Source organism: Rhea americana, unplaced genomic scaffold, assembly GCF_003343005.1.
Source record: "Rhea americana isolate MKP2758 unplaced genomic scaffold, rheAme1 scaffold_86, whole genome shotgun sequence".
NCBI lineage: Eukaryota > Metazoa > Chordata > Aves > Rheiformes > Rheidae > Rhea > Rhea americana.
The window spans coordinates 1343080-1359444 of NW_028187044.1; the positions used below are offsets into that span (position 1 = coordinate 1343080).

The window sequence follows — 16365 nt, forward strand, 5'->3', positions numbered from 1 at the left end:
TCAGCAACCTTTACTATACAGGGACAGTGGCAAAACGATATAGGGCAAAATTAGCCTTATTGGCAGAGATCTTTTGATGTGGTATGGTCTTTTTCTTTTCTTTTTTTTTTTTTTTTTCCCTTTGAACACAGAGAGGCTCTAGAAAAGGTAGTGATCACAGCTCCAAGTGGTGCAATCCTGCCTGCAGAACATGGAGAGCAGGAACAGCAACATCCAGTGCCTGCACCTCCTGACAGGCCTTGCCCAACAGGGAGCATCATTAGAGTCTGGCAGAGGCAGGTCATTCTTTGCCTTCATCTGTGGAAAGAGAATTGATTGAAACAAATTCACATTCCTGTCCTTGTCTAGTCTCAGACACTTATTTTTACCTCCTAAAACAAGCAGAGTGATTCCACCACCAGAGACTTTCTCTACTGCTAGAGCAGACGCATGATTCCAACTGTAGCAAAGGCAGAGCAGAAGAGGTTCTCAAACACACCTCTGCGGCTACGGCATTTCATCAGCTAACTACTGGGAAACAAAAATAATCTTGTGACAATCGTTCAAGCAATTTGTCTGCCTTTGCAGACCTCCATCATGTGATACGTCACCCGCAAATACAATGAAGCCAATTGATTCTTGCATCACCGACTCTATTCTTCCTTCCAAGTTACAAAGCTATGGTTTGAATTTCAGTGTAGACTATTTGCAGAGGAGGCCTATATAGTATTTCAGTCCTTTTCAAACACTGTAAAAAGATTAAAGGATTTTTATTTAGTATATAAATGTATTTATGTCAGTTAGTTCTAAAACATTTGCCCTCTGTGAGATCAGAGAAATACTCTCAACCTAGTTTAAAGATGCCATTATAGAATTTGCATTCATTTTTGATAATGCACCTATTAAACATGCACCTATTTAAAAATYTTATTTATTTATTTATTTTTAATTCAAAGAGTCTTATTAAAGGAAAGCAGAAGAATTCTATAAATAAGTATAACCTGGGCATTTTGCAACTTATGATGTTTTAATGGCTTCTGAACATTCACCATCTGTAGTGCAGACAACAGGAAAAGTAATTCAATAGAAACAAAAGTTGAGCCAACATGCTTAGAGAAATGAGTATCTTAGATACCTGACTCCAATATTTTGAAAAAAAAAGCCATTTGTTTGAAAAAAATATGTTCACTCAATTTCTTTAAAAAAAATAGGATAAAATAAAATATTCTAATATAACCCCACTTCCTTTATTACTCCTTTTAACTCAATGGTTTTGAAAAATCATCTTTTTCTAGATGATTTTTCTAAATGCTTTTTCTCTTTGCTACTAAATTTAAATAAATCACTACTCAGCAAAYAAACAGCAAGCAGAAAAATGAGCTGCCCTAGCATTCGTACGAATGGGATACTAATGCCAACACTCARAGAAGAAACTGTCAAAAAAAAAAAAATCAAGCCATAACAGAAAATTTAGTTCTTATGTATTTTATTTATTTATCACATTCTTTGACAGAATTTTTATGCAACTGCTATGCCACATTGTTATATACAATGAAAGTGGAAACCTGCCATTTACCACTTATATTTCTATTTCTTTTATTGTTGTTTTCTGCCTCCACACATACTGCGAGGTAAGTGTGTTTATCATATTTCATGTAGCACTGACCTGCCTTATGCAAGTGGAGAATACAATAAACACTGCCAACAATATTTAGCTGCACACATTCTTGCCACAGAAACATACATTCATAAAAGCATAAAAATACTTTGGGTGACAGTTAATGCCTACTAGCCTAATGTTTTGAGCTATGGAAATGGACAGGAAACAATCTGTGCTGCTGTCAGCTGCAGTACTTTCTAAGTTCATTAGGTTTCAAAAGACTGAATTAATTTCAATGTTTCAGTGAGAGAAAAAGCCCAAGGCAACCAGTCTAATTTAAAAGGATGCTCCTGAGCTTCGCAAACATCAGGCTAAGTTTGGTTCTGGAGCCCATGGTAAGTACCTTGCCACATCAATTTTCRGTTCTAACAAAAAGATTTTTTACGATCATGCTGTCTCCAGGCCAAACGAAGCGACAGCATGAGACATGCACCCCTTCTGGTATCCCACTTACACTACTAGTGGATGATCATAGTTGAAAGGTTTTAACAAAGCTTTTCATTTTGATAAGACAAGAAGCTTTTCAATATCACCAGACTCTGAATCAGACAAACCATCAAACCTTGCTGTATCACAGCCAAAAYAGCAATAGCAACAGGAGGGCAAAGCTTACTGCCAAGAACTTAGGAATGTCCCAAGAGAACACTCAGTACGGAGAATTGGGGATGGGGGTGAAAATCTCATCCTTGTTTTTCCCAGTCAGTCACTATGGTGTACCAAAGCAGCAGCTCACCTCATCTATCGCAGCCCTCCAGACACCAGARCAGAACAGAGCCCTTGTGCAGGGCATTACCATTTCTTACTTCGATACAGACACAGCCATTCCTCTGCTTCCTGCTGCACCGCTTGTTCTGTTAAACGTGTCATTCCTTCTGCCAGCCAGCAGAAAGAAAAACATCTCTTCCTACTAAACAGTCTACAGCACTGCAGAAACCTACAGTCACAAGGTTAACCAGATCCCAAAAAACCCAGACTTCTGACAACATTAGATCTTACACTAAGAAGGGAAAGGAAAGCTGTGCCTACCTGCCTTCTAGCACTGCAGACAGAGCGCTGTCAAAGCGCTCGGAGGCCACCCTACTACMCTACCTCTGCAACAAAGCCAAGCAACCACTACCTCCCTGAAGAGAAACAGCCCCCGCTGTTCCCAGTCACAGACCTTCAGCTCATGGACCTGCCACACAATGATTGTTTTACACAAAGGTAGTTCTTAGAAGCAGTCCACTTCTATCTCCATATAGAAAAATATATGGCAATTGGTATCCTAACAGACAGGTAAAAACAAAGGAAAAATATGAATTGCTACATGTACAAAAACACAGCATGTACCTTTGGTCAATCAGYGACTGCTCCCTGCCTACCTTCCTCTTAAAATAAAAAAGGGCAGTTAAACAAGGAATTGCCACTTCAGAGTTAAATTAACATCAGCAGGGAGATTTGAGGCAGAAATTAGCACTGGACAAAGAAGASAGCCCACCACTTGCTAAGCAAATACAGAATTTCCATCAAGAGACAGCCTTTGTACAGGTGCTACCCGGTCAAAGAAAAGCAGCTGGAGAAGGGAAGTCTGGGGAAGGGAAGAAGAGTCCATCCAAAGAGATGATGTCCACAGGAGGACCTCACAGCTCTCTACATACCACAGTACAAAGCAAGCAACCCATAGAATAAAAGCAGCTGGTATTGTCATTTTCTTCCTTTTGAAGTCATTTGTCCAGCACTTTGCTGCTGGAGTCTCCTGCTGATTACTCGCTGCTGTAAGCTGTGGTCTTCTGCAGACTTCTTCCTTCCTCAGCTGTCTATCCCCTACAGTCCTGTTCTTGGTCCCTTTCTGGTTCTCCCTCCTTCACCCTCCTCCTCCTTACTTGTAAGTGGTTCACACTGCTTTTGTTACCACCCATAGACTACTGACTTTGTAATGTATCTGCCTATTCCCAACCTCTTTTCTCATCACCACGCTACCTTGCCACCTCTTTTCAATCCTGACAGCCACATTTCTCCAAAGTCATCTATGAGCTTGATGGTAGCACCCTTTACTTTTTGGCTTCATTACTCCTCTCCAACACATCTAGAAATAACTAACTCTCAACATTTTTCCCTAGAACAACAGATCTTGTTTCCTTAGCAGCTCCCAAACTCATCCTCCACTTTTTCAGTGATCTGCATAATTACATCATGCTGTCCATGCTTGCTCTACTTACAGTAATTAAACAGTGCCCAAAGACACTGGATCCGTGGATAGGAGACACTCATTGTTCCAAAGAGCACTGAATCTAAATAGACAAGTGACAAAAAACAATGGAAGATAAGTAGGACTGTTTCAGTTACCCTAGTTCCCCCCCGCCCCCGYCTTTTTTTTGTTTTTTAAACAAACTGAGGAACAAGACAAAGTAATGAAGTCAGCTGGTGGATCCTTTAAACTCATAAAGCAAAAAATAAAGTTTTCCAGYATTTTTTCCATTCAATCTTATTCCCTCTTTCAGATGCAGCGATTTGTAACACTACTGGATGGAAATGAGCTAGTTCCCTGCAGTTAGAATGTCTTTCCCTCAAAGGCCTCCAGGTTGAAAGCTGTATCCAAGAATCTTCTGAGYGACACCAGATGAGTGTTCTTGTTGCCTGTGGCAGCAGCAGCAGCAGGCTCTCGGCCAACATACCTTTGTGACAAATTGGACAGACAGGTGAGAAGAGAGGCAATTTTGACACTAACAAGCAGGGAAACATGCTGCTAAATGCATTCAAGTCAGCTTGGTAGAGTCAGGCATTTAATCATCAACCTTTTTGAAAAAAAGAAAATAAATCAAATTGAAGTTGTGCCATCAGTTACATCTTCTAGTCAGTCTCCATCTCTTTCTCCCTCCCTTCAGTTCTGAGCTGCCTCTTCTTCTCCGCCCCTCCCACAGCCACCAGCTACAGCACCTCATCCTTAGATAAGCTGCTCTTGGTGATGGAGACTAATTCCTCCAACAACTGCCTATGCTGACTCAAGAGCCAGTCATCTAAAATAAGTGCCAACCCATCTGACTGGACTGAGCTTTTATAACCACTGTTTTCTTCAGAAACCTAAAATCTGGAGTGAAATTTTTAGAAAAGAAAAGACAGAATCCTAAATAAGAAGAGATAAAAATCCAGGTGGGCCAAGCTCTGGATTAAGTGGTAACAAATACAGACCTAGTTGCTACTGACTTTCTTTCAGAATTACAAAGAGGAACAAGATTAAGAAYTGTGTATTTAAGAAAAAGCTGCACAGACTTTTCTCTCCTTCCCCTAAGGAGTCAAACTAAGGGCTTTTKATTTGTGAAGAACCTGACTTCCCAAAAATAACATCCTCAAATCAAAAACCTGGCAAAAAAATTATCTCAGGAGATAAAGCAATTGTTCAAAGTCTTATACCATATAGGTCGAGTGTGGTTCACAATAGTGCGGAAACGAGGTTTGACATAATCATAATATCCACTGTTCTTGTGTTCTTCCTGACACCAAACTAGATCAGCCCCTGGGTACTTCTCAAGCTCTTCTTTCAGCAGGTCAAAAGGGAATGGTGAGATCTGGAAAGAGGTAATAATTGGCAAATTACTCTCTTACGTGGTGTTAGTCTCTGGTAGGAAAGATTTTTACCTGTCAGGTGTTATATGCAGCCATTGTAATTAACCATTTAGTATCAAACTAATATAACTGTTATTTGTTCTGAAAGTGACTCCTATTTCTTTATTCATTTTCAGTGTCAGAAATGACCGTCAAGTTATGAATCACACATGCTTTATATCAACACAAGTACAAACGGAAGTAGTCACAGTCTACACCTCTACACTTCTGCAATTTTATGGTTAAGTAGCTGGCACAATTAAATCCATTTGCTTGGGCAGAATTATTGAGTTTCAAGGGTACTATTCACAACATTTAAGCCTAGAAAATGAGAGGTACAAATTTAAGATGCCATCAAATTGTAAGCTTCATTTTTTTATATTGTTCCAAATCACACTGTCCAGTGTTTCACTGATGTGTTCCTACTTCACAAGACTATGAGGTTTAGATAGTTGTTGTAAGATCAAAGTATTCTAAGAATGCTAAGTATCACCATCTTTTCCTCACATACGTAAAAGCATAACCCCTTGCTGAAAGCCTCCCCAAAGACTCTGGTTTTTGAGGATCCAGGAGCTCACCTGTTCCAGCCTAGTTATAGCCACTTGTTTCTCCAAGTCTTGATTCTTTCTCTCTTTCACAAGATCGTAGTATACTTTCCCTGTACAGAAAATCACTCGCCTGACCTCATGTGGTGCATGAGCTGCTAGCCCATTCTCAGGAATCACACGTTGGAAAGTGGTACCTAGTCACAGCAGAAATTAGAAGACTTCTCTCAATTGAACTGACTCTATAACAAAACAGCCTCAAGAAACAGTCATTTGCTGAGCAATTAGCTGGGTGTAATGGTCACAGGGCTTTGCTGCCTCTTCACTCCTATGACTTTTCAGACCAGCAATTCTGCTGAAACAGACTGCAGGAGTTTAGCTTCAAGAGGTGAAAAGATTTTCAGTAAACTACTCTTTTGCACTTAATAAGGAGAAACATATTGAAAGAGAATTCTTTTAGTTTTATTTTGTGCTTTATACCTCTAATTTTTAATTGATATGATAGCTCACCCTTGCTGACTGTTTTATTCAGAGATCCAYCAGAAATAGTTTCTTCTTTCCAAGACGATCTCAATCATGTAACAATACATATTTTTAGAAAGTGTTGGAATATTTTCTATATGAAATGTGATATAAAAACATAGCATAGCACAGCACATGTTCTTGGTAAAAGTATTACAGAACAGTTAGCAGCAAGAACTTTTAATGTAACTACATCTGGTAACTGCAAAAATATTTACACAAGCACACACATTACTACTATATACTTATGGGTTTCAAACCTCTGTTTGAGAGCTAAAATGGAATTAGCCAAAGGAAGAATTAGCATAGTACTAAGCTGCATGTATGAGCGATGGGATAGTTTCAGCTGCATATCCTGACTGCTAGATATCTTTCCCCCTGTGATATCACCTCCCAGGAGAACAACTTGCTTGGGATACACAACACTGGAATGTATGAAAGGCAGCAATCTTGTGTTGGCACAAGGAGGGACTTGATGGTCTAGAAGATTCTTTCCACTGCTCCGTTCTGTGATTGATTAGAACTATTCCCACATCAACCACCTTCAAAGTAGCAGAAAGTGGCATACCTCCCAGTCTGAATCAGCACACTCACTTACCAGGAGAATAAGCTCCTGTTTGAATTGTTTTTCTTGGCGGCGGGGGAGACAAAAGCAGCACAAATGTATGAAAGAAAAACTAATTTATGTCAGAATTATCCTGTCTCACTCAAAAGCAGAATTTATCATTAAAGATGACTGAATCTTTGCTTTATTGGGTCAGCTCGTGTCAGTCTCCTCCTCCTTCTCAGTTTTCAGTTAAAAACAGAGCAGGGTTAGCTGAAAGTCAGCAACACCTCACTTGCCATCATCTTCAGCAGAAATATTAAAACCAAAATTAGATGCTAATTAAGAGTTTTGGCCACTGCTGTGAGTTTTCCTGAAGTAGAGGGACACCCCAAGACTTAATCAAAAGGACACCTCATAATCCTTACAGAATTTCTAATCTGTAATCATTCTTTCTAGTGCCAAGAAATACAACTGTGATCATGTAATCACACATGCACACACACTGTTGTCATGTTTTCTAATCTAATCATTCTATAAGCTTTTAAATCAAAAATCAAAACCAGCAACATTCTTATCTCTTAAAAAAAAAAAAAAAAAGAGAGAGAGAAGTCTAAGCAGTTACTCTTTCCTGGCAGCAGTCTGGATATCAGCTAGAATTTGAACCACCACAGACACACACACACACACACACACACACACACACACACTCACTCTCTCTCCCCTTAGTGGTGAACAACTGCTATATTCACTTGCTATATTTCACTACACTTCTGTGCTGCTCTATACATCTCAGCCTGTGCATAGCACATCGAGTTTTTTTGGTATTACACTGGTAGCTGCAACATTATCTCTTGGTGCCGAAGACCACACCAACAGCAGCCATGGGTGGCAGTGCAAAGCAGGTTCACTGATCTTGCTTTACAGCAGTGTGATGTGGCAACTCCAGAAATGAGCACAATAAGAAGAAATGGGCCCATCGTTCTTCAGAATGGGTACAGCACAGTTGCAATCTGTCCCTCCTGCGTATGAGGGTAGGACAAAGAACAATCACATTTTTTAGTGGCAGGAAAAAGAGAGGAGGGACCTAACAGCCTATTGAAGGGAACACCTCTACATGGAAGAAAATGTACTTTCTACTGCCTTTAAGATTAATAGTTGGTTACGTGATAAATTAGTTAAAATTAAAAATTCTTAATTGAATGCACACTCACTCTTCAGCCAAAATCCATGTCAGATYTCTTCACAATAGGTCCATAAAAATTAAGCCAAAGGATGACAAGCTCTCCAGAATATATTCTCTTCTCACATTTACAATCTGACATGTGACTTTGCATAGTTGATTATCCATCCATAATACTTTAAGTCAACCTACCAGATACCATTTCATCAAAACTGGATTTAGCTTCTGGATGCCTCAGCAGTGACTTGGGCGTCAGGATGATCAGCTGTAAGACAGAGATTTTTCCAACACTCGGGAGCTGCTTCATCGATATTACTATACACAATATTTAAAACACTGTTCATACAAAAACCAGACAGTAAATATTACCTAGACACAGTAAACGAATTTTGCATGTTTTGAAAACCTAAGAAGTTTAAAAATTATTCAGAAGATTTATGTAAAAACTAAGTGCTCTCAACTACAATTGCTTATAATTCCCTTCCAGAACAAAATAAAATCACAGCCTTTGAATCAGTAAAACATTCAACAGCTGTATCTTAGTCTTTAAATTATAAAGAAGTCATATAGTTTCAAAGATAAATATGGAGCTTACTCAAAAATATTTTTCCGTTTTAGCATCTGTGTTTGAAGTTGGCTAGTCTCTGGAGGAATTCAAAGCAATTGCTTTGGAAAAGAAGGTGAGAGAAAGGGAGAGAAAGAACAGTAATGGCATCTAAGTTTAGCTTTAAACAAGATCTAGAAATGATAAATGTCTAAAACCAATGGAGCACTTTGGTCAGCTCTGCCAACAAGAGACTGACTGTAGGTGTTTGCACTTGAGGGAAACCCAGGCTGAGTTTTCATATTTTGCTTGGAAATTAGCCACCACTACAGCAAATGCCTCAATACAGTAATAAAAATGTCCGTGTCTTATGTTATATAGTTCATGTTTAAGCTAGGATAAACTAACCTACACTACGGAATTCTTCATACTATCAGAGAAGATCTCTGCAGAGGACAGGGGAAGGGTCTGGCCCTGGAGCAGAGCTAGCATCAGAGTCCAGACCCAAAGAGCCTGACTCAAAGGCAGCAGTTACTTCCTATGCAAATACACGCACATTTTTGAAGTTCTAGCAGTTAAGCATACAGATTATACGTATGCAACCTATTAGCTATACAGTATCGTGACAAGCTCACCTGGTGGTCAGCATAGCTAGAAGGAAGCTGAAAACCAAACTGTAGAATTCTGGTAAATGAAAGCTGAGTTTCATTTTATCAAATCAGTCATCTTTATTTTATATTCATTTAAGGCTTTTCACCAAGGATTCTTTTTTTGTATACAACACACTGCTGAATAAAAAAGATCCCCTTTTAATGTAAGTGATGAGTTAACGTACCTAGAATATTCAATTCAACTACAGTAACTTTACCGGTTTTCTGAATGGCAGCAAGATCTGTCTTCTGAGGACATGAAAGTAATTGGCTGGAGTTGAACAATTCACCACAATCCAGTTGCATTCATACAGTTGGGAAACTTCAAACTGTTCAGTGAACTCCTGAGAGAAGCATTACAGGCATTAGAAAAATAGCTGAAGAAAAAAATTAAACTACAAGGAAAAAAAAAAAGGCTTGAAAGCCATCCTTCTCTTTCTGACTCTTAGCAACCTCCTCCCTCAAAACTTTGTTAACAGATTTCTGCTGCGATTATATTATTAGCTAGAGAAGTATCCTGACAAATAGTTCTCCTCTGTTTCTACCTCTTCCTAAAACTGTATGCAAATAAAGGAAAAAAGCTCCCATTAATTTCAGCAGGCTTCAGTAGGTGGAAGACAAAAAAAAAAAAAGGAACTCTTCGAAAGAATCTTAAGATTACAATTTATTCTTTGTGTATATAGTTAACTCTCTCTACTTTTGTTTTGTAGGTGTCCATTTCTCTTCTACTATCTTTTATATATTAGTTTTAYATTGATATATTTTATAAGTTTTTTATATAAGTAATACATAGGTGAACATAGGCATGTATAAATACAATAATCTCACCACAGACTAGTACAGCATCTAAAATAACGATGTCCTGAAACCATTCTCACCCCAGTGGTAACAGACTCAAAACTGAAATAAACTTTTTATTTTTTTTAATTGATGAGACTTTCAACTTACACATAATAGTGTTTATTAAAACTAAATTAACACAAATGCTGCAGTGGGAAAGGGCATGTTCTATTGCCCAATATCCCCTAGAGCTTAGTATTTCTTCTGCACACATGACTGATCAACCTCTGAAGCTCTTAGACTAATTTCTAAGTTTCATTCATTTAAGTTTATCAGGGAATTCGAGGATGATTCTCTCATATTTTTTACGGAAATAGAATTTTTGTACATCATCCTAATTTTCATGCTCTCAGCAGTGCAACTTAGCTCCACTGCAAAAGCCAGGTGTGGTTTTACTTGGCTTCCTTTAGAGATACTAATTTGTAATATGCACAGCAACATAACCAGGCAGAATCACTGGCCCTGAGGAATAGCCATAAAGAGATCATGCTCTCAGAGACTAATTGCATATGACCTCCGCTTTGAAATGAAGCAGCACAGCTGCACGCTTTGATCATTTTTACTAGGACCAAGTTAATGTTACATCAGCTCTTTAAGCTGAATCTAAACCCACTATACCTAGCTAGAAGGACTAAAAGAAAGAAAAAGAAGAAGAAACACTTGAATTTTTTTCTTTCATGGTAAATTATTGTATGCTACTTGTGTCAATAAACTGATTTCTCAGATGATAAAGCCAACAAAACCCACGTTAAAATAAATCTCCGACAAGTGAAGAGCAGGAAAAAGGACACGGCCCTTGACAAATCTACTTACTGGATAAGCATCAGAATCATCATTGCTCATCTGCAGAAACCTCTCAGGCCTCGCCGATGAATGCTCTGGACCCTGGTAATCATATCATTTAAAACAACATTAAAAAGCCAAAGCAGCAATTAGACATCAGTCTAGGTCACTCACTGCATAAGTACTCCCTCTCACCCTTGCAGCTCTGCACCAGGCAGCACACTCGGTCCCCCAGTCAAAACCATGAGATGTTTTTGCACAGAAAGAAGAGAACTGGCTACAGAACTGACATTCTCAGTCTTCCTTCCATGGGCTGTTTTCACAGGAGAAGATTAGCTTTCACACGGAGTGCTGGGCAGAGGCAAGATCAGGAAAAAGGAAAGTAACAGAATCTGTTCTCTCTCCAGAGCTCTTATGTTAATGATGTTTATAAAGAAGTCTTGCTTCTCTCATTATAACTTCCTGCATTGAAACCTTATGCATGATCTCCAAATTTCTCATTATTTTGACAGTTAGTAGTCTAACTTGAGACAACACAAGGTACTCTCTGCTTTTGTCTGCAGGATCCAATCTACTCTGTGGACTAAGGGTATTCAAAGGAAAAAACACTCATTTTCTTCACTGACAAGAAAACACAAACAGCCAAGAATTTGTCCCTCAAGCAAGTATTCCTTTGAAGCCTATCTCCACTTTTAAGGTGCCAGATATGCTGGTCCTAAGTACGTAAGGGTGTGGAAGAGGCAAAGCCAAGTGAAACTATGGTGCACAGCAGGAGTCTAATAGTACAATAGCACTGCTGTATGCATCTGTTCGCCGTAAATCAAACCCTACACTGAGCATAATCTTTATACAGAGATTAAACGAATACAGCACTCCACAAGCACACTGAACGCAATAGGCTGGAAATAGAGATGTCACTAGCAAGCAGTTACAAGAGACACATGTGAGGCTTCCCTATACACACATATGTTGCCCCAGCAACAACCTCAGTCCAAGGCCTCCGTGACCACATCCATCTTTGAGTACTCTGCTGACGCTGCCAGTCAGACTGCCAGTGACTGCTGTGTGGGATGGTGCAGGGTTTATTTCTATTGTGACCACCTATCCAGCGAGACCTACACTGAGTCCATTAGCTACTTTCAAATGGGTCACCAAGGAGCCATAAGATAGCAGAGTCTTTCAATCACAGTCAACCTGCCTGTGAATGCATGACCTGGAGGTGAAAAGATCCATATCCCATTACAAATCCTTCCCCAAATCATTCTGTCCCCAATGCTGCAGTTAGAGAAAATAACTCCCCTGTAATGGAAAGCTCCTCCGGGAAGATAATGGATTTCAATAGCCATGCGGGATTCTTAAATATTCAGAAAACATCTGACACCAGCAGTAAAATAAGTGTGTTTCAGAACATCTGGGCAAATCCTAGCTGCCAAATGGCTAAGAGAAAAGAAAGATTAACAGTATTACAAACAGCAGAGATCTAGCTCCCTTCACTTGAGTGTTTCCTCACAGAGGGTCACGCTTCCTCTTGAGAGCACGTTCAGGCTATTACTCAGGATTTATTTGGAGTCCAGCCCTGCAGTCCTTACCTAAAAAAATTAATTTATCAAAACTTTTGTGAACAGCATTAGACCCTTTATTCTTTACACAGAACATAGTATAGAAAGTCATTCATAAGATATGAATGTACATCAGTGTATCAGAACAGGATTATAACTGAATGGAAATAAACTAAATTATTTGGAAGAATGGTAATGACTACTTGTTTGCAGTGAAAGAGTCTTTAGCATTTGTAGAGATGGAGATTGCCATATTATGCTTTTCTTAAGAGAAACCTAGAAATAAGCATGCATCACTTCATGACTGTCTGTGAATACAAAAAGGAGAAAACAAAGCTCGCACGATACTATATTCATGTAACCTTTGAATATAATTTATAAGATTTGAAGAATAATTCTGCTGCCAATGTGATCTTCATGAACATTGCACCCAAAGTTCATCCACGCCCTTTCCTCCTAAGGCACTGTCTAGTTCTTCCCATTAGCTAGCAAAGAGAAGAGTGCAACAGCCAGTGGAAAGATAGTTCTTCCTAGGAAATGAGGAATTTCTTATTATATTAGAGTTATCCAATGTCTACTATTTTTTGAAGAACTTTTCTTTTAAAGTTTCATATCAACTCACCGTAACAAAATTCAGTGCAGAGTTTACACAGACATGCTTCATGCAAAAATGAAACCAAACAAATACTGCTAGACATGGACATTTTTTTTTAAATTGCATGCTGTAAATCCAGCTTCTTAGGGAAAGAAAGTAGTGTCTTAGGTAAAGGAAAAAAAAACAAATAAAAAAAAAAAAGCAAAACAAAAAAAAAAAAAAAAAAAAGGAACAGGAAAAAAGATGGAGTTCTTTTGCATTCCCTTGCAGTTACTCAGCAAGGCATTTAATCTTCCATCTAATAAAGTCATACAGGCCCCTAAGAAGAACACAAAGCCAAGTGCTCGGAAACATTTCTCAATTTTCGCCTGTTCTCACTGACTAATTTACACACATTCCCTTCTATAGCACTGAAGCAGTCCAACACACTAATATTTCCCCCTCTCCTAGTATCACTGTGAAATTCCCAAGATACCTTTGGATTTTGGGGAGCAAGGTGCTACACTTTTACACATTTCCATTGGCACCAGTCAGCAACGCTTACCATTCCTTCCATCCCATGCGGCAAGAGCAGAACAATCCCATTGTGCCGAACCCACTTAGCCTGGCCTGAGCTGATGAACTGGTCTATTATACACTGGGCTGTGTTGTGAAAGTCACCAAACTGGGCCTCCCAGCACACCAGGGCGTTAGGACTTGCCATAGCAAAGCCAAGTTCAAAACCTAAAAAACAAACAGGCAGAAGAAACAGACTTGCCGAGAATTCTGTTCATTTCTCAAAAAATAAATTAAAAAGAAAAATAACATGATTAAGAGTATGAATCGATTTTTTTTAGCCTTGTTGTAAATCATGCAGTGTGAGGTTTTCAAGAGAGCACACTGAGATAGTTCCCATTTTTTCTTGTAAAACACACTCACAATCCAGGACTAGTTCAAAAAGCTACTTGCTCATTTTCTGACTTGCACAGTCCTGCCCAATACTGCTGATTTCCCACCCACTCCCCTTGCAGACACTGAATAGCGTTATTTGTAACAATCAATCTTCAGTCCATAGGCAGGACTGCAGTCTTCAGAGTTTGAAATAAGCTTGAACACTACAGGTACATGAGACACCTCCGGAATATCTGTCTTTGGACAGTTCTTTGGACAGCCATTTCTTTGGCCGTGTTAAGGTCTCTGCCTCAGTGACAGAGAGCAGACGAGAAATTCTCTTCATGGGGAGGACATCGTGACTTCGGCTAATGAAGACAGGAAGGCACAAGCTTCTCTCTCCCCGGTCCTTGTCAAACATCTCAACTCCAGTTCCAGAGGGTTTACAGTAGCAAGTCAGTTTGGAGATTTTCCTAAACTCATGCTGCTTGAACAGTAAATTCAAACAATTCCTTACAGAAGGACCACACATTTGCRCTTACTCCAACACATCAGGTTAACACAGTAGGACAAACGTACAGACAGCAGTCTCGTTCACAGCAGTGCAGGTATKCTGCACAGAACAGACCAGGCAGCTTGTTGTCTGCTCTTAAAACTTATCAGTTCCAACTGCAACTGAAGTCTCTCAACAGGCTCCATGGATATCACTTAAAGGCAGAAAAAAAAATATTTCTCTCACAAAGAGATCTTTAGCAGTACAGTACAGCTTCATGGCCAGATTTGTGGAGATGAACAGCAAAAGGAGAAAAAGAGAAAGCAAACTGCTACCACAATATAAGCTAGCACTGCAATTGATGCCTAGCAGCTCTACTAATGCAACAGAATAGAAAACTACGAGGGTGTTTGCACGTGCTGCATGGCTTTGGTTACGCACCTTTAAACAAAGCAGAATTTCATGGCAAGTTAGACCATGAAAACCTAACTACATATAGTGCACTTATCCCAGTTTAATGGCTATCCTTAAATTTTAGGTATTTTTCTACACCATGTTCCACAGTGACCAGCTAAATGTGTTCGCTAAAAATACCTATGTAATCTCTGCTAATGTTTTCCCTTGTTACTTCCACACAACTGAGTCTGGAGTGCTGATTTACTATCTGCACTCACGTTATACAGAACCTCTATACGTAGAGATTCTGACGGAGGGAAGACTGATTCAATACATGAAGAAAATAATTATTTAATTGATAAATGTTTTACATTGAGGTTTATAAGTTCTGCACAAAATCTAAAGATCTATTTTCAAACACAGAATTGTAACATGGGAATACTCTGACTGAAGGTTACTCAAACAMAGTAAGGCTATTCTGTTCTAAAATTTTATTTAAAAGCCTAGGATAATCATACGGTTGGAAGGGACCTCTGGAGATCATCCAGTCCAACCCTCAGTGTAGCCCATATAGGGACTGAACCCATGACCTTGGCATTAGCAGCACCAGGCTCTAACCAACTGGGCTAAGTTGTAACTCTTTCCTGAGTAACTGCAACATTCTCAAAAAGGCGATAATAAGCTAACAGACCAATGAGGATTTCTCATTTTTGTAAAACGACTTTAAGATCCAATTGTGTAATTAGTTTGCAGAGAGAGTCCCATCCCAGTAAAGTTAACCTATACTGAACTCCTCTGCTTTGTATTTATGCTATTTACAAGCCACTCCAATCTCAGGAGTATTGGACAAGAGTGTCACAACACACTCTGTAAGACCTAATACTATACATAATACTTCCTGTACCCAAATGTGGCTATGAGCCCAAATCCAAGCACAAGTCAGACACCTAATAAGCCTCCTACATATTCTGTACTAATAAAAATCCAAGAGAAACTGCTTTGTGACCAGTAGTATTTAGTAAACTAATCTATTTGGAATCAGTGATAAAACAGTCATTGGAACTATAGTTTCTGATTCTGGTCAACCCCATCACACAAGTCTTCTAATCAGAAAAGTTTCAGGAACTCTGGAAAACCTCAGACTTCCTGGCAGAGAGGAACTTAGCATTTCAATATTCTTTCCACATTGTAGGCTACTGCTTCAAACTCATCAGAGAGTGAAAGCAGACATGTCTCATACACTTGTCATTTGTGATTTATACGCTGGTGACTAGAGGCCACAGTCCCCCTAACACAACCTCTCTTCAGGGAATTCAGTGCATAAGGGAATTACTTCAAATAGAACTATAAAACCAAAAATGTCCACAAGCAGTAAAAGATTTTGTTGCTGCTAAACTACCTTTAAGATGACCTGATATACCAAGAATAAGAGAAAATATAACAATATATTAAGAGGCTGAAGAAAGCAATGTGTGCCACATACAGCATATGAGTTATTTTAAGGTTATCAGTGCCAGGTTATGGACTGACATACAGAGGAGGATTTTAGGATCAACTCCTGTTCACATCTTCTTTGCTGTTTTCAGCTTTTGCTCAATTTTTACTTTATGTCTGCTTTCA

At 39.1% G+C, this 16365-nt stretch overlaps 1 protein-coding gene across 1 annotated transcript in view; it reads right to left on the reverse strand.

The window, feature by feature from the left end:
* Positions 1-1461: 1461 nt before the first annotated feature.
* The window catches only part of OGDHL (oxoglutarate dehydrogenase L), a 52861-nt gene continuing 37957 nt past the window's right edge, over positions 1462-16365 (reverse strand). Inside the window, exons 16-22 of the mRNA XM_085323674.1 lie at positions 13531-13709; positions 10863-10934; positions 9428-9553; positions 8208-8280; positions 5800-5963; positions 5030-5184; positions 1462-4293 (exon numbers count right to left, since the gene is read on the reverse strand). Of these exons, the coding sequence (XP_085179800.1) occupies positions 4170-4293; positions 5030-5184; positions 5800-5963; positions 8208-8280; positions 9428-9553; positions 10863-10934; positions 13531-13709 (893 nt within the window). The 3' untranslated portion in view covers positions 1462-4169. The remainder of the gene's footprint in view (positions 4294-5029; positions 5185-5799; positions 5964-8207; positions 8281-9427; positions 9554-10862; positions 10935-13530; positions 13710-16365) is intronic.